The sequence below is a fragment of the Tamandua tetradactyla genome, chromosome 1 (assembly GCF_023851605.1).
Source record: "Tamandua tetradactyla isolate mTamTet1 chromosome 1, mTamTet1.pri, whole genome shotgun sequence".
Lineage (NCBI taxonomy): Eukaryota > Metazoa > Chordata > Mammalia > Pilosa > Myrmecophagidae > Tamandua > Tamandua tetradactyla.
Window position 1 is genome coordinate 183,806,036 of NC_135327.1, and position 27,564 is coordinate 183,833,599.

The 27,564-nt window shown below is 39.4% G+C and overlaps 1 protein-coding gene across 3 annotated transcripts; it reads left to right on the forward strand.

The window, feature by feature from the left end:
• The first annotated feature begins 1,341 nt into the window (after positions 1–1,341).
• RAB19 (RAB19, member RAS oncogene family) lies at positions 1,342–27,564 on the forward strand. 3 transcript variants are annotated; one of them, XM_077147661.1, is made up of 4 exons: positions 1,342–1,516; positions 3,658–3,870; positions 6,170–6,347; positions 25,543–27,564. In XM_077147661.1, exons 2-4 carry the CDS (start codon positions 3,670–3,672, stop codon positions 25,809–25,811), a joined length of 648 nt encoding a protein of 215 aa, XP_077003776.1. In that variant the 5' UTR covers positions 1,342–1,516; positions 3,658–3,669; the 3' UTR covers positions 25,812–27,564. The 3 variants fall into 3 exon arrangements, with proteins under 3 accessions (XP_077003776.1, XP_077003767.1, XP_077003760.1); XM_077147652.1 differs by having other exon boundaries at positions 1,343–1,499; positions 6,164–6,347; XM_077147645.1 differs by having other exon boundaries at positions 1,344–1,516; positions 6,164–6,347.

Consider the following 27,564-nt stretch of genomic DNA (forward strand, 5'->3'; position numbering starts at 1 on the left):
TAACCATTATTAGAAGAAAGAAAACATTTTGACATCTAATCTCATTGACATTGACACCTAACAGGTTTTATTTCCTGTCCCCTGCCTATACATTTGTGATGGATGCTGCTTTACATCTGATTTCCAAGTCACAGACATGTGACCTTGGCTCTCTAGGCAATAGTCTGCAGCAGTAGCATTTGGCAAAGCCAAATTTTGCTCTGCCTTCCAATATTGGGTTTATATTACCCAAAAGACAGATACCTGAAAATTGACGTGTCAATGAAATGTTTGGTAAGTTAAATCAAATTTTAAAGGCTATGTGAAAGAATCATAGAAAGAATGCTCTTGGACAATGAATAACTTGGTCTATATTTCTAGTGCTTCTAAAATTTTTTGGACCCTAACCCGTAGTAAAAATACATTTTCTATCATCACCCAATATACAAGTACACATACAATTGTCCCAGCCATTTCACAAAACAATATTCACCCTTTTCCCATGAGATACGTTCTGAAATTTTTTCCTAATCTCTTCTGTAAAAATGCTGGTGGCAACCCACCAAAATAAATTTCATGACTCATTTTCGGTCTCAGCCCACAGCTTGAAAATTTTATACCAATTTAAATATTTTATCAATCTGCTGTTTTCTCTTTCTGTTTTGCTTATTGTGCCTATAGTGATGCTTAACTGCCTAAATCCTACATAATGAAGAAAATCTAGCACAAATGACAGGCGCAGAAAAAGCAATCACTGCCCTGGCCTCTGCAGAAAAGAAAAAAAAAATGTTAAAGACAATTACCCCAGCTTGAGGCTTCTATGCCAGCTTTGGGGACTGATACATTTTAGGCTTTCCCAGTCCTATAAATTAACCTTGCACCCTGTGGTAGATTTTTTGAAGAAGTGAAACAAAATTTCGTTAACTCTTTCTTCTCTTTTTTGCACACGAATTCCAAGTTCTTAGAGTTTTGTTTGTTTGTTTGTTGTTTAAATCTTGTCTTTGGATCACCTTCTCTGTCTCAGTGGCTCCTCAAAAAGTTATTCAAACCCACAGCACAATTCAATTACTTAAGGCTCAAGATCACTGCCCTCCTTTAAGTTGATGTCCTTTCAACCAACACCCACCCCAGTCAAACATAGTAAAAAAATTTAGGTGGAGGGATGCATAAGCGAGGGTGCAGCGGGAAGGGAGCAGCAGCAGTTTAGGACATATTGGCCGAGTTAACCAGGTATTCTTTTTCGTTTTGTCTTTTTGCTGGGCTGACTACTGTTCGGTGGAAAGCTGACCTGGGGTTGTGGGTGTGCTGGCCAGCACCTACCTTAAGCTCTGTGCCCGGTGGCAACCCTGGCCTCAGGGGTGGTGGGAGGAATTGCGCTTTCCTTTCACTTTCTCAAGCCGCCAGATCTGACACCTGGAGACAGAACTACAGTTCCCACCACGCAGCGAGGCAGGAGGAAAAGGGGCACTGAGAGCTGAAAAGGGAAACAAAGAGAAAGAAAACATTACCTGCTAGCAGAGGTGAGACAGCAAGCCCGGTAAGCAACAGGTGAACCAGGAAGGTGAAGACTGCAGGACATGGGCTGAAGGGTCGTGGGCTGGGTGGACATTGCCTGTTTCTCATTGCAAGGCACGTAGGTTAAGATAAAGATGGCTCTTGTGGAAAACTAAAATATTTACGGGGCGGGGTGGGGGGGCACAGATATAAAGTTTCAGCTCAAGTTACACTGATAAGACACCGGAAGTAAAATGGCTTTGAAAATTCAGAGGGGAAATACAGGTGGTTTGGTTGTCTCTTTTTTTAATTTATTTTTAAAAAATATTTTAACTTTTATTTTGAAGCACTTACAGGACATTTTCAAAAGTAATACAAACCCCGTACAGAGAAATTCAACATCCCCCAACTCTGCCAGCTCCCCTCCACCCCCAGATACCCAGCTCTGCCATGATTGTCTCTTGTCTGCTAGATAATTTAGCCATAGGTGATTTTAGAGGCATCCAAGAAAGGTATGAGATCCTTCTTCATCCATTTAAAACCCTGGGTTTTAACATACATATTGGATATTTATATACATTTTAATTTGTGTGATGATATAAGACTTGTCCTTTTCTATGACTTTAGAGAAAACCAAAGAAAATGGGGGAAATGAAGACGGGTGTTATGAAGCAGGAGCCATGTGCAGCACATCAAATTTAATCATCATATGTAATAAGATTTCCCTTATTATCATGATGTATTGGGTGAGAAGACAAAGCAATATTGCATGAAGAATGATTAAAGGGCCTGGGGAGATTTGACTACAGGGAAGTGCCTCCTGCTTCAAATAACTGAAGGGCTACTGGGTTGAATAGCAATTTGACTTGTTTGGGCAGCACATAGCACGAGGATCAACAGATGGAAACTCCAGGAGGAGAGATTGCAGCCCCATAAGAGTTAGAGCTACCAGGTATAAATGGATTTTTTTCAGGAAATAATGAGTTCCTCACGATCAAAGATATTTAAGCATAGGTAGATACTGAGGTGATACCTAAGACAGGAATAAAGTTTCAGGTGAGTGATTGTGTTGATCAGTGATTCCCAAACCATCAGAATCAGCTGGGAAATAGATATTTTTTTAATCTATATTTAGTAGGTCTGCAATAGTCTTCAGGAATATATATTTTTAATGATCTCCCCAGGTAGTTCTGATGATCAGTTAGTTTGGGAAGCAATATCATTAGAAACCTTTATGTTTTTTTTCCAGCCTGAGAGTCTGCGGTAAAGTATGTCATAAGCATTTTAACCACAGTTTTAATTTTGAATATTCTCAAAATCCTAATTCCCCAACCAAGAAAAATTAAGTGCCAACCAAAATAAAAAGACCATATTATTCTTCCCTAAACTATCTTCTCCGGTCAAATCTTGTTCCTGGTTGCCGGAAGTTCAGTCTTCTAGTACTTGGTTTCTCCCTATTATTAAATAAAAAATTTAATATAAAATGTGAAATCATAAAAGTACCAGAAGAAAACATGGAGAATTTTTTTCTCACAGTGGAATGAGAAAATCAACGTTTATATGAGGCAAAGCCAGAAGCCATAAATGAAAATATTGTTAAATCTACTTTTATAAAAGTCAAGTTTCTATGTTGCCAAAAAATATTAAAAGATGTGTGATAAACTGAAAAGACATATTTACAAACATAGGACTGACAGAGCTAATTTCTTAAATGTGAAAAGACCTCTAGTAACTATCTAGATGGAATAACAGATTGGCATGTCCTCTAATTGTCTTAATGCCAGGTAACATACAACTGTGGGGCATTTCCTCTGCCGTTCTCTTGTTCTCTGGGCACTCTGGCAGAGCATGGGACATCTCAACTTAATCACCTAGGTTTTCAGTCAATGCTGCAGTCTCACAGTGTTGACCAGGTACTGGCCCCAGCAGAGAATAGAAGTAGAACCCCTTAAATCTGAGGGCACCTCCTAAAGTAATGTCAAGTCACCAAGGTTAGGCATGGGCTTGGGAGGGGCAACTTCCCCTCACTTGAGCATTAATTAGAGACTTCCTCCCACGAGGATGTTAGCCTATGAAAGCAGTGACCTCACTCTGCCTTGTCCTTTACTGATCCCCAGTATCTGACACCTGGTCCATGCTCCCTAAAGAGATGTTAAACTCCTTTTCTTTCTACGTCCATTCTAGGTGGCGAGAGCCATGCAGTTCTCCAGCTCAGCCAGGGCAGCAGATGAAAACTTTGACTATTTGTTCAAGGTCATCCTCATTGGTGATTCCAACGTGGGAAAGACGTGCGTGGTGCAGCGATTCAAATCTGGGGTCTACACAGAGACACAGCAGAACACGATTGGGGTGGACTTCACTGTGCGCTCCCTGGAGATCAATGGCAAGAAAGTGAAGGTTAGACTCGCACTTTTCTTACCTCTGTTTTTTGCAAGAGTGCCCGCGTGTCCTCTCACACATGTTCTCAATAAATTTCCCACCTGCTTACTCTAAAAAAAGAAAGAAAGAAAGTGAAGATTAGAGGGGCACTGGGGCTGGCTCTGCTTTTATAGCCAGAATTCCTAACACTAAAAGGCATGCCAAAGGGATAAAAAAAATGTCAATATAAAATGTCAAATCATAAAAGTACCAGAAGAAAATATGGAGAATTTTTTCTCACAGTGGAATGAGAAAATCAACTTTTCTATATGAGGTAAAGCCAGAAGCCATAAATGAAAATATTGTGAAATCTAATTTTATAAAAGTCAAGTTTCTATGTTGCCAAAAAATATCAAAAGATGTGTGATAAACTGAAAAGAAATATTTACAAACATAGGACTGACAAAGAGCTAATTTCTTTAATGTGAAAAGAGCTCTGGTAAATATCTAAGAGAAAGACCAACAACCAAATACAAAAAAGTGGGCAATTCACAGATAAGACAAAAACTATTTCACAAATATTATAAGAGCTAGCTCATAAACTTATGTGTGGGTAAAGAAGCCCGTCTTCATATATAACTAAAGAAGTGCAAATTAAAATAACAGTTGATACTATCTTTTACCTATTCGATTAGAAAAAATAAAAAACCGTTAGTGAAAATGTAATACCTGGACCTTGTTTAGAATCCTGACTTTTAAAAAAACACACAAAAAAAACTGTTAAAAAAACATTTGAGAGGCAATCAGGAACTTTTTATTTTGATCTGGGAATTCAATCATACTAAGAAGTTATTTAAAATCATACTAGGTGTAACAATGATATTGTGATTATGTAACAAGATTCCATTTTTATAGGAATTGATATAATGAATTGATTATAATAACATTGATATAAATTGATTATAATAAGAATGAAATAACATGTTTGGAATTTACTTAAACATAATCCCGCGAAGAAATCAAGAGAAAGGGCTAGATGCAGCAAGGGTGGCAAAATCTTGATAAATATTGAATCTGTGTGATGGATGTATGACAGCTCATTGTTCTAATCGCTCTAGTTTGTGTTTGAAAACTTTCTTTAAAAAAATAAATTTTATATATTATTGGAATAATTTCCTTATAAGAAATCCTAACGACTATTTTTTCATCTGCTCCCTGAGTAGTTTGGATGTACTTTCTTGTTTGGTAACCACTGCCTAAGGCAAGCTTTAATCAGAGAAGTGGGCCAATTTGGTCCTAAGCATCTTGTGTTCTTTTGACTTTTCATGTCAATCAACACTTGTTGCAGATTTGGGGGTTCATCGTTTTAGCCTGCCCACTGATATTAATACTGGCAAAGGTGATGAGAGTGGCTGAGCTATTCTACTATTTCGCTTTTGACTTTTTATTTTGAAATAATTTCAAACTTACAGGATGGTTGTAAAAGTAAGTTAAAGAAATAAAGACAGGATGGGGGAATGTCAGATATATTAAATTGTTTCATAATCATGCATATTTAAACATCTTTAACTACATGAATATAACTACTGACTATTTAGCATGCTATATATTTTCTTTTCCTTTTTTTCGGGGGGTTGCTATGTGGTGGGGGTCACAAAAAAATAAATTTTAAAAATAGTGAGAGTATGAGAAAACTGGTACTCTACTCCTCTATTGGAAGGCACATAAATTGGAGAGCTTACCGCTTTAGACCATAATTTGGCAGAGGACACTCCCAAGCATGAACAGCCTCAGTGATCATTTAAAAACAAAACAGCTCAATGTAGCAAAATGTTAAAAGTTGATGGATCTAGGTATCTGGTTGGGGGTGTACACTGGTGTTCTCTTTATGGGTTTTATATTATTTTTGCAACCGTCCTGTAAGTTTGAAATTACTTCAAAATAAAAAGTTAAAAGCGAAATAGTAGAATAGCTCAGCCACTCTCATCACCTTTGCCAGTATTAATATCAGTGGGCAGGCTAAAACGATGAACCCCCAAATCTGCAACAAGTGTTGATTGACATGAAATGTCAAAAGAACACAAGATGCTTAGGACCAAATTGGTCCACTTCTCTGATTAAAGCTTGCCTTAGGCGGTGGTTACCAAACAAGAAAGTACATCCAAACTACTCAGGAAGCAGATGAAAAACTAGATTCCTGGGACCCACTCCAGACCTCTTTTGAGTGTGAAGATCTACAAGTGAGATCCAGGAATGTATTTTTTAAGATGCCATGGGTCAACAAGTTCCTATCAAGAATCTGATGCAGATTCTCTTTCCCGTTCTTCTCCAGATGCAGGTGTGGGACACGGCCGGCCAGGAGCGCTTCCGAACCATTACCCAAAGTTACTATCGCAGTGCCCATGCTGCCATCATCGCCTACGACCTCACCCGGCGGTCCACATTCGAATCTGTTCCCCATTGGATTCATGAGATAGAAAAATATGGAGCAGCTAACTTGGTCATTATGCTGATCGGTATGGCATTTTCAAAGCATTTAACTTTATTTTAGTTAAGGGGGACCTGCTGACACTCAGCTTTTGGTAGCAGGACAACGTAAAATCATGAAAGTGTGAGCAGTGGAGAGGATCTCAGAAAGCATCTTGCCCAGTAATTTCCATCAGATTCATTTGAGCATGAGAGTAGGGGTGGCTGAACTTGTTAAAGATGCAGAATCCAAAATGGCACCTGTGAGTCTCTCGTTTAGTAGATCTGGGGTGGGCCGAGGCATCTGTTTGAACCACCACCCCAGATGATTTTGATGCACCTGGTCTGTGTAGCGTACTGGAAATTCTGCTGTAGCCTGGCATTAAGGGAGTCAGGTGGCTCCAAATCCCCAAGGGAGCCATTCAGCTGAATGTGACTGACTATGCCTTAGAGGACTACTTATACCTTTTAAGTTCCTAAGCCAGCCTTAACAACGAACCAACATCAAATTAACAGAAACTTCAACTTTGTGAAGTAAACTAACATTTCAAATGTAAGCAGTCCTATTGGACATTCAGAAGTATTTTAGTTTGCTAAAGTTGCTGGAATGCAATATACCAGAAATGGATTGACTTTTAGAAAGGAGATATGTTATTACAAGTTTACAGTTCTAAGGCCTTAAAAATGTCCAAATTAAGGCATCCAGAAAAAGATCTTATTTTGGTTTGCTAAAGCTCTGGAAAGCAATATATCAGAAATGGAACGGCTTTTAAAAGGGTTGCACGTTTACAGCTTTAAGGCCAGAAAAATGTCCAAAGTATAGCATCCAGGAAAAGATACCTTGATTCAAGAAAGATCGATGTCTGTCATATGGGAAGGTACATAGCTGGCATCTGCTGGTCCTTGTTCCTGGTTCCATTGCTTCCAGTTTCTGATGCCACTGGTTTCCTCTGTAAGTGTCTGTGGGCCTTCATTTAGCATCTCTGGGACACAATTCGGCCTGCTTAGCATCTCATGGGAAGGCACATGGCAAAATCTGCTGGGCTCTGCCCATGTCTAGGCCTCTGCTCTCTCTGTTGGCACTCTAAGCAACTCCAAACATCTGAGTCTCTGTCAGCTCTGAAGCAATTGTTCTCCAAGCATCTGCATCTAAGGTTTCTCCAAAATGTTTCCCTTTTTAAAGGACTCTAGTAAACTAATTAAGACCCACCTTAAATGGGTGGAGTCATATCTCCATCTAATCAAAAGGCCACATCCACAATTGTGTGTCACATCTCAAGGGAAGTAATCTAACCAAAAGGTCACACCCACAACTGGGTGTATCACATCTCCATGGAAACAATCCAATCAAAGTTTCCCACCCTAAACAAGAGGTCTGGCCCCAACAAGGTCGGATCAGAATTAAAACATGGCTTTTCTGGAGTACATAATAGTTTCAAACCAGCACAGTTACCTTGACTCTGAAGAAAGGCTGATGTCTGTCACATGGGAAAGCACGTGACTGGTGTTTGCTGCTCCTTGTTCCCGATTCCATTGCCTTTAGCTTCTGATTCTAGTGGCTTTCTCTTTAGGCATTTGTGGGTCCTTAGTTGCTCTAGGGCAAAACTCTAGGTTTCATCTTTTAGCTTAGCATCTCCTGGAAAGGCACATGGCGATGTCTGCTGGACTCTGGTTCCTGTCTAGCTTCTGTCAGCTCTCTCAGCTCCTGGCATCTCCTGGGACTTCTGCATTTCCAAACATCTGCATCTAAGCTTTCTCATAAATATTTCCCCATGTCAGCTCTTTTAAGGACTCCAGGAAACTAATCAAGACCCACCTTGAATGGGTGGAGTCACATCTCCATCTAATCAAAAGGTCACACCCACTACTGGGCATGCCATGTCTCCATAGAAGTAATCTAATCAAAAGGTCCCAACCTACAATACTGAATCAGGATTAGAAGAACGAGGTTTTTCTAGAGCGCATAACAGTTTCAAACCAGCACAAGGAGAGTGTAATGTTTCGTCACTTCTCTATAGTTTTAGTTTTGCAAGCAGAGCTGACTTTTCTTCCCTCCTGAGTACATTACTTTTTACCAGGTGGTAGCTTAATTTTGGCGAGTCAGTTTAGGCCTTTGATACTCAAAGCATGGCCCATGGATCACAGCACGAATGTCACTTTGGAATTTGTTAAAATTCCAAGATTTCAAGTCCCATTGCAGACCTCCTGAATCAGACTCTTCTGATTTTTACCAGATCCTGGAGTGGTTCATATGTTAATTAAAGTTTGAAAAGCACTGGTCTAGACAGCCACATGCCAACTGAACAGAGCTAAACATACCACGTTTAATGGGTTTATTATTTACATGTTGACATATTTACCCCAGCTCAGTGGGAAATTATGTTCTGAACCTTAGTTTTCTCATCTATAAGATGGGACTAATATTTAATGGCGTTTTCATAAGGATTTAATGAAATCATGTACATAACTATATATAAAGTTCTTAGCAGTGCATAGTAAGTTCTGAACAAAGGATAGGATTGGTTTCTAGAGGGTTCATTTGTTTGAAGAAACTAACTCATTCATGTCACCTCAAATACTAGGGGGCTTATGGTGAGAGGACAAGTCCATGGAACTTAGAAAAAGCCAAGCAAAACCCAACAAGAATAGGAACCAGAGAAAAGCCACACCACTGGGGAGGCAATAACTTGAGGATCCTCACCTCAGGGCTTCACTGAGGACCACACTCTGGGCCTTGTCTGTAAAGCAGCCTCCCTGCCCTTTACTCTGAGTCTATATCCCCTACCTGAAAGCTGCTCTTTCCATACAGGATAACGTAGGACTGCTACACTCTCTCACACCTGAACTCGCCTTCATGGATCCTCTCTAAGCATCATCTCATGCCTCCTCCTGCTACTAAACCCCCTTATTCTCTTGGTATCTATGAGCTCACATTCCTCAGAAAGGGAGTTTGATCACCCATTTCTTCTTTTCATAGCATAGCACGGCCCAGTGACCAGCCTGAAGTTGGGCAGGCCTGATGTAAGGTGCTGCCTGGGACCAATTGGCTAGGACCCAAGGGAGTGAGCCAGTCGCAGAATACAAAGCATGGCTGCAGACAGGCTGTTTCCCCTGGAAAAGGGCAGAGGTGTTTGCATGTTATTTGCATGTTATTGGCACACCAGCACATCTATGATTGTTATTATGATTCCAGAATGGATTTGTTATTTTTTCCTGTCTTTGCACTTTTGATTCTCTTTCTAGCTCCTGCCTTATTTGCAGACTTGAGGAGAATGTGGTTTGTAACTCCATTCTGCTTTTCCTAATTTAATAATCAGAAGTCATTCTAAGAGCCTACACTGGCCTCACTCTGTCCTGCTATGTCAGATCAAAACCCCCAGATTTTACAGCCTGTTGCCAAAGTAAATGCCCACCAAATTTAGTTCCCTCCTTTTTTTTCAGAGGTTCTGTATTTCTTCCCACATGGCAGGGAACAGAAAAGAGAGGAGTCAGGTTGGGAAGCGCCCACATGGAGGGCAACTGGCTTCTTTTGAGAAAGAGTGAAGTCCCACCTCTCTGCTTTAGCTTTTTGCCCAAACATTCCCTTTGTACCTAGAAGCCTTTGTGTTAACAACTAACCACGAAAGGAACCAGTGTTTCCTTTTCAACAACCACTTCTGCAAAGCACGGAATGGAAAGCTCAGCAGAGTTTCCAACAACCTTCCCCAACAGCCACCACGTGATGAGTAGGGCCTACCTCGAAAGCTGTGAGGATATGCCCGTGCACCCCTGCCTCAACGAACACATTTCTTGCTCCAGGATAGGTGCTAGGAAGATAATAACAACAGGTGACATCTATTAAACACTAGGTTCCAGGCACTATTTGAAGGACTCCCAGAATAATTTCATTTAGTCCTCACAACAATCTTCAGAAATAGATACTACAATTATCCTCATTTCCCAAATTAGGAAACCCAGATATCTGGAGGTTAAGTAACATGTCAAGGACATATGGTTACTGACAGGAGACGCAGGAGTTGAGCAGGTGGTCTGGTTCCCAGAGCCCTGCTGGGTTCGGCTCCTCTCCAGCTATTCTTCAATAGTTGGTTAGGCTCATCATCACCTAGGGCACCCTGAAGCTCTCTGATTTAGGCCATGCCTATATTCAGTCTAGTGCTTGGACTTTGAAGCAGTCAGATCTGATTCAGGTCTCCCCCTCCCCTTTTCTTCCTGTCTGATCTTGGTTAGTCTCACTCTCTAAATTTCCACTCCCTCATCTATAAAACTGCAATGCTTCAAAGATCCTGAGTTGAAAGGAGTGAATAACTTATAAAGCACTTAGCAACAGGGCTAAGAACTCAATAAATGGAAGCTGTTATTAGTTCCTGGGAGACCAAAGATGAGAAAACCCTGCCGAGGTGTACAGAGAGGCTCAGAGACCCATTGGGTGAAGAGCTGAGCGGATAGGGAGAAGACGTCCCAGGACCTCCAGGGATGGAAAGAAATCTCATCTAGTCCCAGAGAAGGGTAGAATGGATTTGAAAAACACATCTCACTATGGGAAATGAAGCAGTTCTCATTGTATTTGAGGTTTCCCCAGGAATGTGGACTGGATCCTTTTTCCATTAAATTCCAATGCTTCCTAGGAAACACTAGAAGGTGCTCCTGCAATGGTACCTGCCCTGCTGTGGGGTTTCCCTCCCCTCTGAACTGCCTTTGGAAGACCACACCCTTTCTCCAACCCACAGACTGACTCCCTTGCAGGCTAGCCCTCACCCATGCCCCCCAACACCCACCCTTAACTACTCATTAATCTGGGAAAACAGATGAAACAGAGGAGAGTAGCAAATGCCAAGAAGTTGCAGGATTTCCAGCAACCTCACAAAGTTTTTTTGTTATTTATACCCTAGTCTGCCTTTCACAACAACCCCACTTCATAACTGCTTCTAGAAATGTCCCCAAAGATGGATCTGGACACATCTTCAGTCTCTCAGTCTATGATGCATCCAATCCTGAGGTCTGACACATGGGTCTTCCTGTTTTCTCTCAGTGGCCGCCTACCCGTAATCTAGGAAAGTAAATCATGTTATTCCCTCACCGAGGCATCCCTGCCCCTTTCCCTATTCTGTTTCCACATTTCCTCATACAAATGTCTCTTTCTCTCCCAAAAGCTTATTCCCAGCCCCTTGCAGCCACTTTACTATCAAACAGATGACTCCAGTCTTCAAAGAGATCATTGCGTATTGACTTGCCCCGCCCCTCCAACCATTCACGGGAAACCCGGCTCCTGTGCAGTGTCCCTCTGTTTAGCCCGCAAGCTTAAGTGCAAACTGCTGAGCCTGATTCATAAGGCACTTGGTGGCCTCCTCTTGCTCTCCTCCTCCGGCCTCATTGCTTAACTCTCCCAGCCACCCAGCCCAGGAGCTGACGACACTCGGCTTCTTTCCATGTCTCCCTAAGAACTTTGTTCATTGTTCTGGCTTCCAGACACTTGCTCCTATTATTCCCTCTGCTGAAACAGTCCCTACAATCCCATCCCTCACCCAATCCCAACAATTCCCACCCTCTTTGCATGGCTAAATCCCACTTAGGTTTCAGGTTGCTCTTTAAATGCCGTGCCTCCAGGAAGCCATTGCTAATTCTTCCTAAATGATTAGCACCCACCTCTGTTCTCCCATCACACCCTGTATTTCTTCACTCATTATCACCTGTATTGCAACTGCACATTTCTTTTTTTTTTTTTTTTTTTTTTTTTTTTTTTTTTTTATTAACGGAAAGAAAAAAAAGAAATTAACACAACATTTAGAAATCATACCATTCTACATATGCACTCAGTAATTCTTAACATCATCACATAGATGCATGATCATTGTTTCTTAGTACATTTGCATCAGTTTAGAGGAACTAGCAACACAACAAAAAAAGATATAAAATGTTAATATAAAGAAAAGAAATAAAAGTAGTAGTAATAGTAAAAAACAACAACAAACAAACCAACAAGCAAACAAAAACAAAAAAAAACCCTATAGCTCAGATGCAGCTTCATTCAGTATTTTAACATGATTACTTTACAATTAGGTATTATTGTGCTGTCCATTTTTGAGTTTTTGTATCTAGTCCTGTTGCACAATCTGTATCCCTTCAGCTTCAATTACCCATTGTCTTACCCTGTTTCTAACTCCTGCTGAACTCTGTTACCAATGACATATTTCAAGTTTATTCTCGAATGTCCGTTCACAACAGTGGGACCATACAGTATTTGTCCTTTAGTTTTTGGCTGGATTCACTCAGCATAATATTCTCTAGGTCCATCCATGTTATTACATGGTTCACAAGTTTATCTTGTCTTAAAGCTGCATAATATTCCATCGTATGTATATACCACAGTTTGTTTAGCCACTCTTCTGTTGATGGAGATTTTGGCTGTTTCCATCTCTTTGCAATTGTAAATAACGCTGCTATAAACATTGGTGTGCAAATGTCCGTTTGTGTCTTTGCCCTTAAGTCCTTTGAGTAGATACCTAGCAATGGTATTGCTGGGTCGTATGGCAATTCTATATTCAGCTTTTTGAGGAACCGCCAAACTGCCTTCCACAGTGGTTGCACCCTTTGACATTCCCACCAACAGTGAATAAGTGTGCCTCTTTCTCCGCATCCTCTCCAGCACTTGTCATTTTCTGTTTTGTTGATAATGGCCATTCTGGTGGGTGTGAGATGATATCTCATTGTGGTTTTGATTTGCATTTCTCTAATGGCCAGGGACATTGAGCATCTCTTCATGTGCCTCTTGGCCATCCGTATTTCTTCTTCTGGTAGGTGTCTGTTTAAGTCTTTTTCCCATTTTGTAATTGGGTTGGCTGTCTTTTTGTTGTTGAGTTGAATAATCTCTTTATAAATTCTGGATACTAGACCCTTATCTGATATGTCATTTCCAAATATTGTCTCCCATTGTGTAGGCTGTCTTTCTACTTTCTTGATGAAGTTCTCTGATGCACAAAAGTGTTTAATTTTGAGAAGCTCCCATTTATTTATTTCCTTCTTCAGTGTTCTTGCTTTAGGTTTAAGGTCCATAAAACCACCTCCAGTTGTAAGATCCATAAGATATCTCCCAACATTTTCCTCTAACTGTTTTATGGTCTTAGACCTAATGTTTAGATCTTTGATCCATTTTGAGTTAACTTTTGTATAGGGTGTGAGAGATGGGTCTTCTTTCATTCTTTTGCATATGGATATCCAGTTCTCTAGGCACCATTTATTGAAGAGACTGTTCTGTCCCAGGTGAGTTGGCTTGACTGCCTTATCAAAGATCAAATGTCCATAGATGAGAGGGTCTATATCTGAGCACTCTATTCGATTCCATTGGTCGATATATCTATCTTTATGCCAATACCATGCTGTTTTGACCACTGTGGCTTCATAATATGCCTTAAAGTCAGGCAGCGCGAGACCTCCAGCTTCGTTTTTTTTCCTCAAGATGTTTTTAGCAATTCGGGGTACCCTGCCCTTCCAGATAAATTTGCTTATTGGTTTTTCTATTTCTGAAAAATACGTTGTTGGGATTTTGATTGGTATTGCATTGAATCTGTAAATCAATTTAGGTAGGATTGACATCTTAACTATATTTAGTCTTCCAATCCATGAACACGGTACGCCCTTCCATCTATTTAGGTCTTCTGTGATTTCTTTTAACAGTTTTTTGTAGTTTTCTTTATATAGGTTTTTTGTCTCTTTGGTTAAATTTATTCCTAGGTATTTTATTCTTTTAGTTGCGATTGTAAATGGGATTCGTTTCTTGATTTCTACCTCAGCTTGTTCATTACTAGTGTATAGAAAAGCTACAGATTTTTGAATGTTGATCTTGTAGCCTGCTACTTTGCTGTACTCATTTATTAGCTCTAGTAATTTTGTTGTGGATTTTTCTGGGTTTTCTACATATAGTATCATATCGTCTGCAAACAGTGATAGTTTTACTTCTTCCTTTCCAATTTTGATGCCTTGTATTTCTTTTTCTTGCCTAATTGCTCTGGCTAGAACTTCCAACACAATGTTGAATAATAGTGGTGATAGTGGACATCCTTGTCTTGTTCCTGATCTTAGGGGGAAAGTTTTCAATTTTTCCCCATTGAGGATGATATTAGCTGTGGGTTTTTCATATATTCCCTCTATCATTTTAAGGAAGTTCCCTTGTATTCCTATCTTTTGAAGTGTTTTCAGCAGGAAAGGATGTTGAATCTTGTCAAATGCCTTCTCTGCATCAATTGAGATGATCATGTGATTTTTCTGCTTTGATTTGTTGATATGGTGTATTACATTAATTGATTTTCTTATGTTGAACCATCCTTGCATACCTGGGATGAATCCTACTTGGTCATGATGTATAATTCTTTTAATGTGTTGCTGGATACGATTTGCTAGAATTTTATTGAGGATTTTTGCATCTGTATTCATTAGAGAGATTGGTCTGTAGTTTTCTTTTTTTGTAATATCTTTGCCTGGTTTTGGTATGAGGGTGATGTTGGCTTCATAGAATGAATTAGGTAGTTTTCCCTCCACTTCGATTATGTTGAAGAGTTTGAGGAGAGTAGGTACTAATTCTTTCTGGAATGTTTGATAGAATTCACATGTGAAGCCGTCTGGTCCTGGACTTTTCTTTTTAGGGAGCTTTTGAATAACTAATTCAATCTCTTTACTTGTGATTGGTTTGTTGAGGTCGTCTATTTCTTCTTGAGTCAAAGTTGGTTGTTCCTGTCTTTCCAGGAACCTGTCCATTTCTTCTAAATTGTTGTATTTATTAGCGTAAAGTTGTTCATAGTATCCTGTTATTACCTCCTTTATTTCTGTGAGGTCAGTAGTTATGTCTCCTCTTTCATTTCTAATCTTATTTATTTGCATCCTCTCTCTTCTTCTTTTTGTCAATCTTGCTAAGGGCCCATCAATCTTGTTGATTTTCTCATAGAACCAACTTCTGGTCTTATTGATTTTCTCTATTGTTTTCATGTTTTCAATTTCATTTATTTCTGCTCTAATCTTTGTTATTTCTTTCCTTTTGCTTGCTTTGGGATTAGTTTGCTGTTCTTTCTCCAGTTCTTCCAAGTGGACAGTTAATTCCTGCATTTTTGCCTTTTCTTCTTTTCTGATAAAGGCATTTAGGGCAATAACTGCACATTTCTTACCTGATAAATCGTCAATGCTGTGAGAGCAGAGATTTGTGTCTGTGTTGTTTACTGCTATATCCTCAGCACCAATACCCATGCATGGCACAACATAGGGGCCCAATAAATATTTCTAAATATATTTGGGCAAAGAGCAGCCTATGAAAGAATATGATTGAATGCTGTGCTAAATTAGGAGGAGTAAGTGGAGCAGAGCTTCCTTTTGTTGCTTAATGGAAGTTGCTGGCATATAAAATAATGTGGTACTCTTTGATGAAATAAACTTAATTTAAAAAAAAGTGGAGAGAGATTTACATACAGCAGGAAAGACAAATGGAACAGAAAAACTAGGATTTTTCTGGGGTTTTTTTTTTTTTTAGTGTCCTTGGCTATTGGGGATAACTTTTAATTCTTCTCAAGGACTCAGTTTATGATCTGTACCCATGCAGAAAGGTTAGCATAGTACAGAGAGGATTTCCTGACTTTCTGTTAATATCAGCAGGCCACCTGTATCACCTGTGTTTCATCCCAACTGGTTTGTGGTTACTTCTATTTCTGCCAGAATCCCTTTAACTTTCCAGAACTGTCTCTGCATTTCCACTTCTCCACCACAAGAATCTTAGCCCATCCAGGCTGGTTGTCCTCTGCAGACCACTGGCACATCCTTGCCCTCCCAGCATTTGCTTAGCCCACAAAATGTTCTTCCACTTCATTCCCACCAGGGCAAATCTTTCAAGGCCTTGCCCAAGGGCTATATATCAAAGGGAGAGATCCCAAACCCTTCTTGCTGGGGACCTAGATTATCTTGGTTTGCCTGGGACAATTCTGGCTTATGTCTGTTTTCCTAAGGTAATTATTAATAGCACCCCTTTCACTTTCAAAAGTGACCTAGAATGGATGGTAAATCATGTGTCCACTCTAACTGTAGCCCACAGCTGACTCTGCCTCTGAATTTTGAAAAGTAATTGACGAACTGAACAAGAAGGACTTGGACTTTTGGAATACAACTTTATTGTGTTTCCCACTGTCCCTATAAATTTGCTCAAGGGAAGAGTTAGTTCTTTCCCTGCCCGAGGAAAACCTAGATATCCTGAAACTCTTCTGTCTACTTAGGTGATACAAATCATTCTTCCATCACTTTTATGCTCAAAACAGGGCTATTAAACCCCATAATAAACACTTCAGTTCTCATTCAAATATAAGATTTCTCCTCCTTGCCAGCTGGGTCCTGGGAAAGCATGTTGGCTGACTTCTTATCTTTTTCTCATGCCCCTCTTCTTCCCTCCCTAACTTCTCTTTCTGACCCTCCGGAGTTGGGATGGGGCACCCATTGAATGGAGGAGTGAGGGGAGCAGGAAGGCTCTTCCTTGACCGGCGCTGCTACAGGCAGCCTCTGAGCTCTTTCTCTCATGGAACATTATCATGGATCTTTCAGACACCTGTGCCATGGTGTCTTCCATGTGCAATCTCCTCCTTCTGCAACACTAGAACTCTGGAGACCCTAAAGAGAGATCCTTCAAGCTGATCCAGCCATGGGCATGGCCTTCATCTGATGGGCAGGAAATACTCACCCATTCTTTGTCTCAACAAACTCTGGGAGTAAGGCCAAGCCCAACACAGCAGCTACCTCCCCTTCACTCCTGCAGTTGGAGTAGCTAGCCATCAGTCTCTCACCTGTTAGCTTTTCCAGATAGACATTAGACACCATTCAATGAACCCCCAATAACTGTAGGGCACATATATCAAGCTCTCAGAGAGGTGTCTTTGAAGTCCTGTCAACAGACTTGAGGTGAGCAGCAGGTACCCACCATCCCTCCCCTGTGGTAGGAGGAGAAGAGTCACAGTCCATCTGTAGCTCTCTCCAAAGAAATCCTTTCTTAATTTCTTTTTACCCTCCATTGGGGTGAGAGTTCAGGAGCCAACTTCTTTTATACCCAGCAAGTTGTATTGGGTGTGCTGTCTCATAACTTATTTTGGCATCTGATATTTGTCACCCTGGGAACTCAGCCAAACCTTCCACTTGAAAATCTGTTTTACTTACAGGCCCATAATCCCTCAACAGAGACCTGTAGGGCCAGATATTTTATAGTTCAGACTTTATCAGATTTTAGAAAGGTGCATTCTTGCAGGATCTGGAACAATGTCCCACGATCAACTGTATTAATATTAAGGTAATGAAATGCATGAATAGTCAAACAAGGCAGGACAAATAAAAACTTCATAACCAAAAGGATCAGACTTTGACTAGAGATATGAATTAAGCTGATCTGTATATGATTGGGTAGATCAGAATACAGCGTAAAAGATGATATCACCCATATTTTGAAGTTTGAACTTCTGTGTGGGACCAAAGGGAGAGGTGTTTATTTGGTGCAAAATTTTTATTTTGAGTAGCACATTACCTAATTTAGCTTGTATGGTCAGTTTAGTTGAATACCATAAGTACATGGAATCTTGAATAGGGCAGGAGATTCTGTTGGTTTGTCCAGGTTAGGGTGATGCCCCAATATATCCCAGAGTAATTTGGACAGTGAATAAAGAAGTATTTGCAAAGTCCCCGTGGAGGACTTGGGAGAAAGAAGGAAATATTCAGTTTTCCCATTTGGAGAATTTCTGATATTCTTGGAAGCAGTGGAGACAAACACATCAATAGGCTGAGCCCTTGATCTTGGGGTTCAACCCTATGAAATTTATTCCTACAAAGGATAGTCTAAACCTGCTTAAAATTATGCCTAAGAGTCACCTCTAGAGAACCTCTTTTGTGGCTCAGATGTGGCCTCTCTAAGCCAACTCGGCAGGTGAACCCACTGCCCTCCCCACTACATGGTACATGATTCCCTGGGGTGCAAATCTCCCTGGCAACGTCAGACAGAACTCCTGGGATTTGCCGGTACCCAGCATCAGGGGATTGAGAAAGCCTTCTTGACCAAGGGGGAAAGAGAGATGAGACAAAATAAAGTCTCAGTGGCTGAGAGATTCCAAACAGAGTCGAGAATTATCCTGAAGGTTATTCTTATGCATTATATAGATATCCATTTTTAGTTTATCGTGTAATGGAGTGGTTGGAGGGAAGTAACTGAAACGCTTGAATTGTGTTCCAGGGGCCTTGATTCTTGAGGACAATTTATAACAGTATGACTTTTGCAATGTGACTGCATGATTGTGGAAACATTGTGTCTGATGCTCCTCTTATCCAGGATATGGACATATGACTAAAAACAATATGGATAATAAATAAATAATGAAGGGGAGAAGGGGTAAAATAAATTTGGGTTGATTGACATACTATTGTATGTCAATACATAGTCAATGAAAGGGAGGGGTAAGGGGTATGGTATGTATGAGGTTTTTCTTTTTATTTCTTTTTCTGGAGAGATGCAAATGTTCCAAAAATGATCATGATGAATACACACTATGTGATTGCATTCTTTGGATGGACTATGTATGTATGAAGATATCTCAATAAAAATATTTTTTAAAAAAAAGACTACCAAGTATTGACAAGGATGTGGGGCACTTAGAACCCATATATTTCTAGTGGAAATGTACAATATCATATCCACAATCACACTGTAAAAGCTAAATAGTTATACAATCGTCTTCAAGAATCAAGGCTACTGTAGCCATGTTTCTTGAAGATGATTGTATAATGATATAGCTTTTACAATGTGACTGTGTGATTGTGAAAACCTTGTGTCTGATGCTCCTTTTATCTACCTCATCAACAGCTGAGTAGAACATATGGAACAAAAATAAATAATAGGGGGAACAAATGTTAAAATAAATTTAATTTGAAATGCTAGTGATCAATGAAAGGGAGGGGTAGGGGGTACAGTGTGTATGAATTTTTTTCTGTTTTCCTTTTATTTCTTTTTCTGAATAGATGCAAATGTTTTAAGAAATGATCATGATGATGAATATGCAACTATGTGATGATATTGTGAATTACTGATTATATATGTAGAACGGAATGATCAAAAGTTAAGAATGTTTGCATTTGGTGTTTTTTGGTATTTAAAAGAAATTTTTAAAAAGAATCACGGCTACTGGAACATAGTTTAACAATTTCAGGTACTTCCCTCTAGTCCCTCCCAATACACCATAACCTAAAAAGGGATATCTATATAATGCATAAGAATGACCTCCAGGATAACCTCTGAACTCTATTTAAAGTCTCTCAGCCACTGAAACTTTATATGTCTCATTTCTCTCTTCCCCTTTTGGAAAAGAAGGCTTTCTCAATCCCATGATGCCTGGTCCTGGCTCATCCCGGGAGTCCTGTTTTTACAAGCTGATAAACGCTGACAAATTATTTCTCCCGCAGAACTATAACCACACATTCCCAGACAGTATAAATATATGGTTGATTAGTACACATCACCATTTATCAATTACATAATAAAACAAATGATTAGGTATCCTAATATTAAGTTACACAGCTCAAAAGGCATAAGATATTAGATGTCTGCTGAATCATTAGCAGAAACCTACTTCTTTTTTTTTGCAAGGGAGGTTGGGGAAAAAAGGGGAGAAAATCAAACTTCGAACAAAAATAATAGTTGGTAAACAAATTCAATAGATACGGAAAAAATTATAAGAATTTCAGAAATTTTGATTAATATAATTAATCAAATTGCTTCATTATTAACCCTAATGAAGCATCTCTGCCTTTTAAAAAATATTTACTAAATTAAAGAGCATATTCTACATACAAAAGCAATATTTTATTTAAAATACTTAAGTGCCCCCTCCTATTCATTTGTCAGGCCCTCCCGGTGAAATTGCACCCCAAAGTACAAACACTAAATTAACTGTAAGGCTTTTTTATCTGGAGACATTAAAGGCGGTGTTTCTATACAATGTAGGTTTTCAAAATGGAGGTTTTCTCTGATATTATTGAGTTATAGATAGACATTAAATAATACTGTAAGACTTGGTAAAAATCTGACAAAATTTAATGGCTGTGCATACCTGATGTATACTGGTACAAATGTGGGAGATGTAAACATAAAGTGAACTGGTAGAGCAGGCAACAGTGGCTCAGTGGCAGAATTCTGGCCTGCCATGCCAGAGACCCGAGTTTGATTTCCGGAGCCTGCCCATGCAAAAGTAAATAAATAAATAAAGTGAACAGGCAAATAACCATATAGGTCCTACTTTCAATGTTTGAAATGACTGAAGGAATAAACCACATAAGGTCTAGAGTATTCACAGTTCCTGGGATTTTAAGTCAAGTTTTGTATGATACTAAAAATATATAAGCATTGTGCTGGGTTTTTTGGCACCTATCTCTCTAAATTTCTTATATAGTGATAAGATTCTGGCATGAGAAGAGATTTAAAGAGGACTTATAGCTCAATACTGCATGATTTCAGGAAAGGTCAACTGATACAAATAATTAACCCTTTTACATGCTGACCAGCAAGAATCTTTTGCTAAGTGTCCAAATAGCCTGATTGTAACCCAAACAAAGAGATTGCAATTCTGTAAAACTTGTAGCATGGTAAAACTGCTTTTCAAAACTTCTATGGAAGCTTCATTGGACTTTATTCCCCCAACATATTGACTAATATGTATGACAAATTAGGTCCTTCACCTCTAAATTCCACTTCCAAGGCGATAGCATCAGGCACCCCAATTTTATTGAATGCAACAGTTGTTTCTGTGACCATTGGAGTCTGTGAAGTGCAGCCACATTTTAGGATGATACTTCTCCTAGTACAAAAGTTGCTTGCTGTTAAAAGCTCCACGCCAGTTTTGTCATATGAACTTGTGCTGCATCTTCATATTCCATTCCACCTTCAATCAATGCTGGGGCAACAATGGTTTGTGGCTCTCCAAAGGGTCAGATATACAGTACATTCAGATTTCGTGGAATCTGTACACAAATGTTCATAGTAGATCTACTAGTAATAGTCAAAAACTAGAATCATCCCAAAATGCCTTCAGTGGAATTACGCTAGGTAAAAAAAAGCCAATCTCAAAAGGTAATGTACTATATGATCCCATATATATAGCTTGCTTGAAATAACTAAATTATAGAAATGGAAAACAGATTAGTGGTTGTGAGGTGTCAAGGTTTTGGGGGACAGAATTGAGGGATTATAAAGGCATAGCAGAGGGAGTTCTGTGGTAATGGAACTGTTCTGTGTCTTTTCTGTGGTGGTGGTTATACAAATTTACATGTGTGATAATATTGCATAAATGTACGCACATGCATGCACATGCACAATGAGTGCATATATAAGTGGTAAAATCTGAATAAACTCTGTAGGTTGTGTCAATGTCAATTTCCTGGTTGTGATATTGTACCATAGTTATTAAAGACATTACATGCTGCAGGAAACTGGGTGAAGGGTACACTGGACCTCCCTGAATCTTTTTTGCAACTCCCTATGAATCTCTAATTGTTTAAAAATAAAAGTTTTCAAAAATGTCATGGGAAGAGTGATTAGAAAAAAAAAATGTGCAAAAGGGCTCCTTATGGGGATGATAACGAAAAACAGGTTAAGAAATGCTGGTCTATTTGTCTATCCTGCAAATGCCAGCCTGTGTTAATTACTGAAGCTTTGCAATAAATCTTGATGTCTGGCAGAGCAAGTCCTGCCTCAGAAAAGTCAGTCAAATGATTTGATTAATGTAGGAATTGAAGTAGAGTGACAAAAGAGATGGGGTGCTTTTCCTTCTAATACCTAGGCCACGCTTTCAAAACCCCTCAGTGAACATTCTAGGATAATTGAAAATGCTCTGTATCTTGGTAACAGTTTTGCATTTGTCAAAACTCACTAACCAGCACACTTAAAATCTGTGCATTTTATTGTATTGGACCTAAGCCCTTTATTATACACATCCAACAAACAATGATCACACCATCTCAGCTAGACCAGGCCACATCGTGAATATCTGACACTTCGTAGTTTGGGAAAAAGAATGAATCAGATTTGAAGGAAAAAAGAAAAGACTGAGAGAGAGACACTATGGCACAGTCTATAACATGTCAGATTTGGATGGGAGAAATAACAAAGAAACCAGAAGCTCCACCTGTCCCAGCCAAAAAAATACATACCTCTGGTCTACAATTTGCAGATCTTAAAGATCTTATAGAACAGTAAATTAAGATAACAGTTTCAAATATTTTGGGATATATTTAACCAAGGTTGTAAAGGACTCGTGCACAGAAAACTATACATAATTGCTGGAAAAACTTAAAGAAGACCTAAATAAATGGAAAGATAGCCCATGCTCATGGATTGGAGGACCTAATATTGTTAACATATCAGTACAATCCCATTTTAAATTCCAACAGATTTATCTGAATACATGAAAAAGTTAATCATCAAACTTATATGGAAAAACAAGGGACCCCAAACAGCCAAAACCATCGTGAACAAAGTTGAAGGACACACACTGCCCGATTTCAAAACTTATTACAATAATCAAAACAATACAGTACTGGCACAAGGAAAACTACATAAACCAATGGAATAGAATTGAGAGTTCAGAAATGAACCCACAATCTAAAGCCAATTGATTTTTTTTTATTGATACAACAACGTACGAGTACATACATTCTCAACATACAGACCTTCCATACATGGTGTACAACTCAAAATTTATAAACAATCTAAATATAAGAGCTGAAACTTTAAAACTCTTAGAAGAAAATACAGGGAAGTATCTTCAGGACCTTGTATTAGAAATGGATTCTTAGAATTTGCACAAAAAGCATGAGTAACAGAAAACAAAAAATAGATAAATTGGACTTCGTCAAAATTTAATACTTTCGTGCATCAAAAGACATTATCAATAAAGTGGAAAGACAACTGACAAAATGGGAGAAAATACAGAAACCATACATCTGATAAAGGTTAATATTCCAGATATATAAAGAACTCCTACAACACAATAGCAAAAAGATGAAAAACCCAATCTTTAAAATGGGCAAAAGACTTGAATAGACATTTCTCCAAAGAAGATAGACAAATGGCCAATGAGCACATGAAAAAATGCTCAACATCACTAGCCATAAGGGAAATGCAAAGCAAAATCACAATGAAATACCACTTGTCATGGTTAGGTTCATGTGTCAACTTGGCCAAGTGGTGGTACCTGTTTGTCTGGTTGGGCAAGTGCTGGCCTGTCTGTTGCAATAAGGACATTTCATAGACTTCAATCATGATCATGTCTGCAGCATCCACAGCTGATTCCATTTGTAATCAGCCCAGGGGAGTGTCTTCTGCAGTGAGCGATGCTCAATCTAATCACTGGAAGCTTTTTAAGGAGGATTCAGAAGAGACAGGCTCTCTTCCTGCTTTGGCTGGCGAGCCTCTCCCGTGGAGTTCATCCAGACCCTCCATCGGAATCGTCGGCTTCACAGCCTGCCCTGCGGATTTTGGACTCTGCATTCCCACAGTCACATGAGAAACTTTTATAAATTTTATATCTGCGAGCGTTCCCTGTTGATTCTGTTTCTCTGGAGAACCCTAACTAATACACCACTTCACATCCACTAGAATGGCTTGTTAAAAAAAAAAAAAAGGAAAAGATTGAGTGTTGTTGGTGAGGATAGGGAGAAATAAGAACTTTGATGCTTTGTTGGTGGGAAGTTTAAATAGTGGAGCCACTGTGGAAAACAGTTTAGCAGTTCCTCAGAAAAGTAATTATAGAATTATCATATGACCCAGGAATTCCATTTCTAGGCATATACCCAAAAGAATTGAAAGCAGGGACTTAAACAGATATTTGTACACAAATGTTTATAGGAGCATTATTCACAATAGCCAAAAGATGGAAACAACCCAAGTGTCCATTGACAGATGAATGTATGAACAAAATGGGTGGTATAAGCATACAATGGAATATTATTCAGCCATAAAAAGAATGAAGTTCTGATTCATACAACAACATGGATGAATATCAAAGATATCATGTTAAGTGAAATAAGTCAGACACTAAAGGATACATATTGTATGATGTCAATTATATGAAATAATCAAATTATGCATTTTCATAGAGACAGAAAGTACACTACAGGTTACCGGGAGTAGAGGGAGGGGGAAAAGGGAGGTAATGCATAATGGGTGCACAGTCTCTGCTGGGAGATGAAAATGTTTTGGTAATGGATGGTGCCAAGGGTAGCACAACATTGTGAACATGATTATTGCCACTGAATTTTATGCTTGAGAGTGGCTGAAATGGAAAATTTTTATGTTGTATATATGTCCACAACTAATAAGAGAGTCTAAAGAGATGATGACAATTAATTACAGTACTTGATCCTTGACTAGTTGTAATAACAGAGGAAAAATGCCCAAAAGGACCTTATTGGGACAATTGAAAAGTTGGGATATAGACAGTATGCTTCACATCAATGTTAATTTCTTGAACTTGATAATTGTACTTAATGTGGTAACATAAGTGAACATACATATACATAGGATATATACACGGAAGTTTTAAGCAGTAAAGGATCATGATATATGCAACCTACTTTCCAATGTTTAGAAAATTACAGATAGATAGACAGATAGATCAATATAACACATGTGGCAAAATGTTGTGTTGATAAATTCTCTGTATTATTTTTGCAAGTTCTGCAAGTTTTTTGTAAGTTCTCTGTATTATTTTTGCAAGTTTCTTATAAGTTTGAAATTATTTCAAAATAAAAAGTTAAAAAAAGATAGTGGCTTTATTTCCATTAATCAGTGATTTCTTTTGGTAAACTTGCTCTCAATTACTATTTGTGAATGAATTCATGTTGGCATATTGCTGAACTAAAATGTTCTTTTAAAAATCATTTATTTGGGGGCGGGCCATGGTGGTTCTGTAGCAGAGTTCCTACCTGCCACCCTGGAGACCCAGGTTTGATTTCTGTTGCCTGCCCATGTAAAAAAAATTTTTTTTAAATCATTTTATTTTTGAGTAATAAAAATATTCTAAAATTGACTGTGATGATGAATGCACAATCATGGGATGATAATATGAGCCATTGATTGAACCCTTTAGATTGTATGGTGTGTGGATCTATCTTAATAAAATTGCATTTTAAAAAAGTTCATTTTAAGAAATCAAATTAATTTACTCAATGAAGTATTTGCTTATCTTTCACTTCCAGGAAACAAATCTGACTTGTGGGAAAAACGACATGTTCTGTTTGAAGATGCCTGCACCCTGGCTGAGAAATATGGCCTCCTTGCTGTTTTGGAGACATCTGCAAAGGAGTCCAAGAACATAGATGAAGTCTTCCTGCTCATGGCCAAGGAGCTAATTGCCCGCAACAGCTTGCAATTGTATGGGGAGAGCGCCCTGACCAGCCTCCCTCTGGATGCTAGTCCAGTTCTGATGGTCCAGGGTCCAAGTGATAAGACCTCCTGCACCTGTTGACTATGTTTACTAGGCAATTGGGCCCATGGAAGAGGTCATCACTGAGACCAAAGGTAGCCAAATACCCTTGTGTCTACTGAGTAGCATTTCAGATCTAAGCGTAGACTTGTTACTAGTCTTTAATTCTTCTGGCCCACATGGGCAGAACTTTTGCCTATGATTCACACCAGAGGTCATAGCCGCTGATTCTGATCACTGTTTTCCAAGACTTCAGGCACAGGGACTAGGAGAACCAGGTTTGCTCTGTTCCATCTTTCCTTTCTGTCTCCGCAACCCTTCAACGGTTTTCTATTAACTTTTGTTTCCCACTTGAAGAAGAGGGCAGAGAAGGAAAGAAGAGAAGAGGAATATCAAGAGAAGAGGATTTAGTTCACTCCAAAGCAGTTTAAAACAGCTCAGCACAGGAAGGGGCAGGGGGCGGGGATGGGGAGGAAGCCTGCAGTGATGCCCCAAATGCTGTTATCACTTGGTTTCCAGACATCCATACCTTAAGCCATGCTGTATGTGGGCCTTTAGTTTGGGGAGCAAAGCCTTTTGATGGGGTGGAATACCTTTTTGCCAAATAGGAACCTTTTATAGAGATAGAGTTGGGTTTCAATTTATCCTACTTGGGCTGATCTGACCACCTACCTGGAATGTGGGAGGTGCTGCCTGCACTTTCTTTGCACAATACCAAGTTATCTGCTAAATCAGAAGTCATTTGTAAACTGAAATTAAATCAGCTCATAGATAAATATCAAACTAATGTTTATCCTTCTCTGTTATGTAGCCAGAAGAAACAGGTACCTTATGGAGGCAGAGTAATCCCTGTTCTCAGCACCAAAAAAATAAGAGGAGTCTAGGAAGCCGTGATCAGGCACTTTTCCCCATCATGGGAAGTGCAGGGCCCTAGCCCGTGGTGGGAGCAATCCTCTCAGTCTTTCTGACACTTTTCTTCACCCCTAAGAGATCTGTCATTGGTATTTCAGGCCAATGAGACCCTGAAGAACTTCTCTACTCTCAGGCATTAGTATTTTAGTGGAAATGAAAGATCCAAACCTAAGGAGATAATTCTCAAACTTTGAGACTTCAGCTAGGAAGGGATCCAGCCCCTTGGGCTCCCCAATGCATTTGGGGAATCGGGAATCTTATGGGAACCCCTGAAATCACCCACTGGGACAGCTATCCTCCTTGCCAGTGTGGGATGTCCACAGGTTTCCTTCACACTAGCTTTTGGAGAAGGATCTTAAGGGAAGATGGGAGATGGTGCTCCTTGGTGCAGAGTGGGGGATGAGGGCTGATTCTGGGGCTGCTTTATATTCTTTAGCTGAGACCATGGGATGGGATTGCTTTGTGGACACTGAAGGATGACCCTAGCAGCTTCACTCAACATGCAGCAATTCTATCTGATTACATCTTTTTATTTTGTATGCTGTAATGGTGGGATCGCATTTCATTTTTTTTCTGTGTGGGTATCTCATTATTGCAGTGCCATTTGTTGAATTTTTTTTGTTGGTTTTTAGTTTGTTTGTTTTGCTTGTTTGTTTGCTTTTTGGGAAGTGCGTGCACTGGGACTCGAACCCAGGTCTCCCGCATGGCAAGCGAGAATTCTACCAATGAACTACCCTTGCACCCCTGATTGCATCATTTTTGCCAGAGTTTCTGCCCCTTTTCAACAGGACCCCTGGACAAAGAAGTTCTTTGAAACCAGTTGTAAAACCTTGGCTTCAAAGGTAAAATTAGGAATTTGCATTAAAGTTCTGTGAGTTTTGCA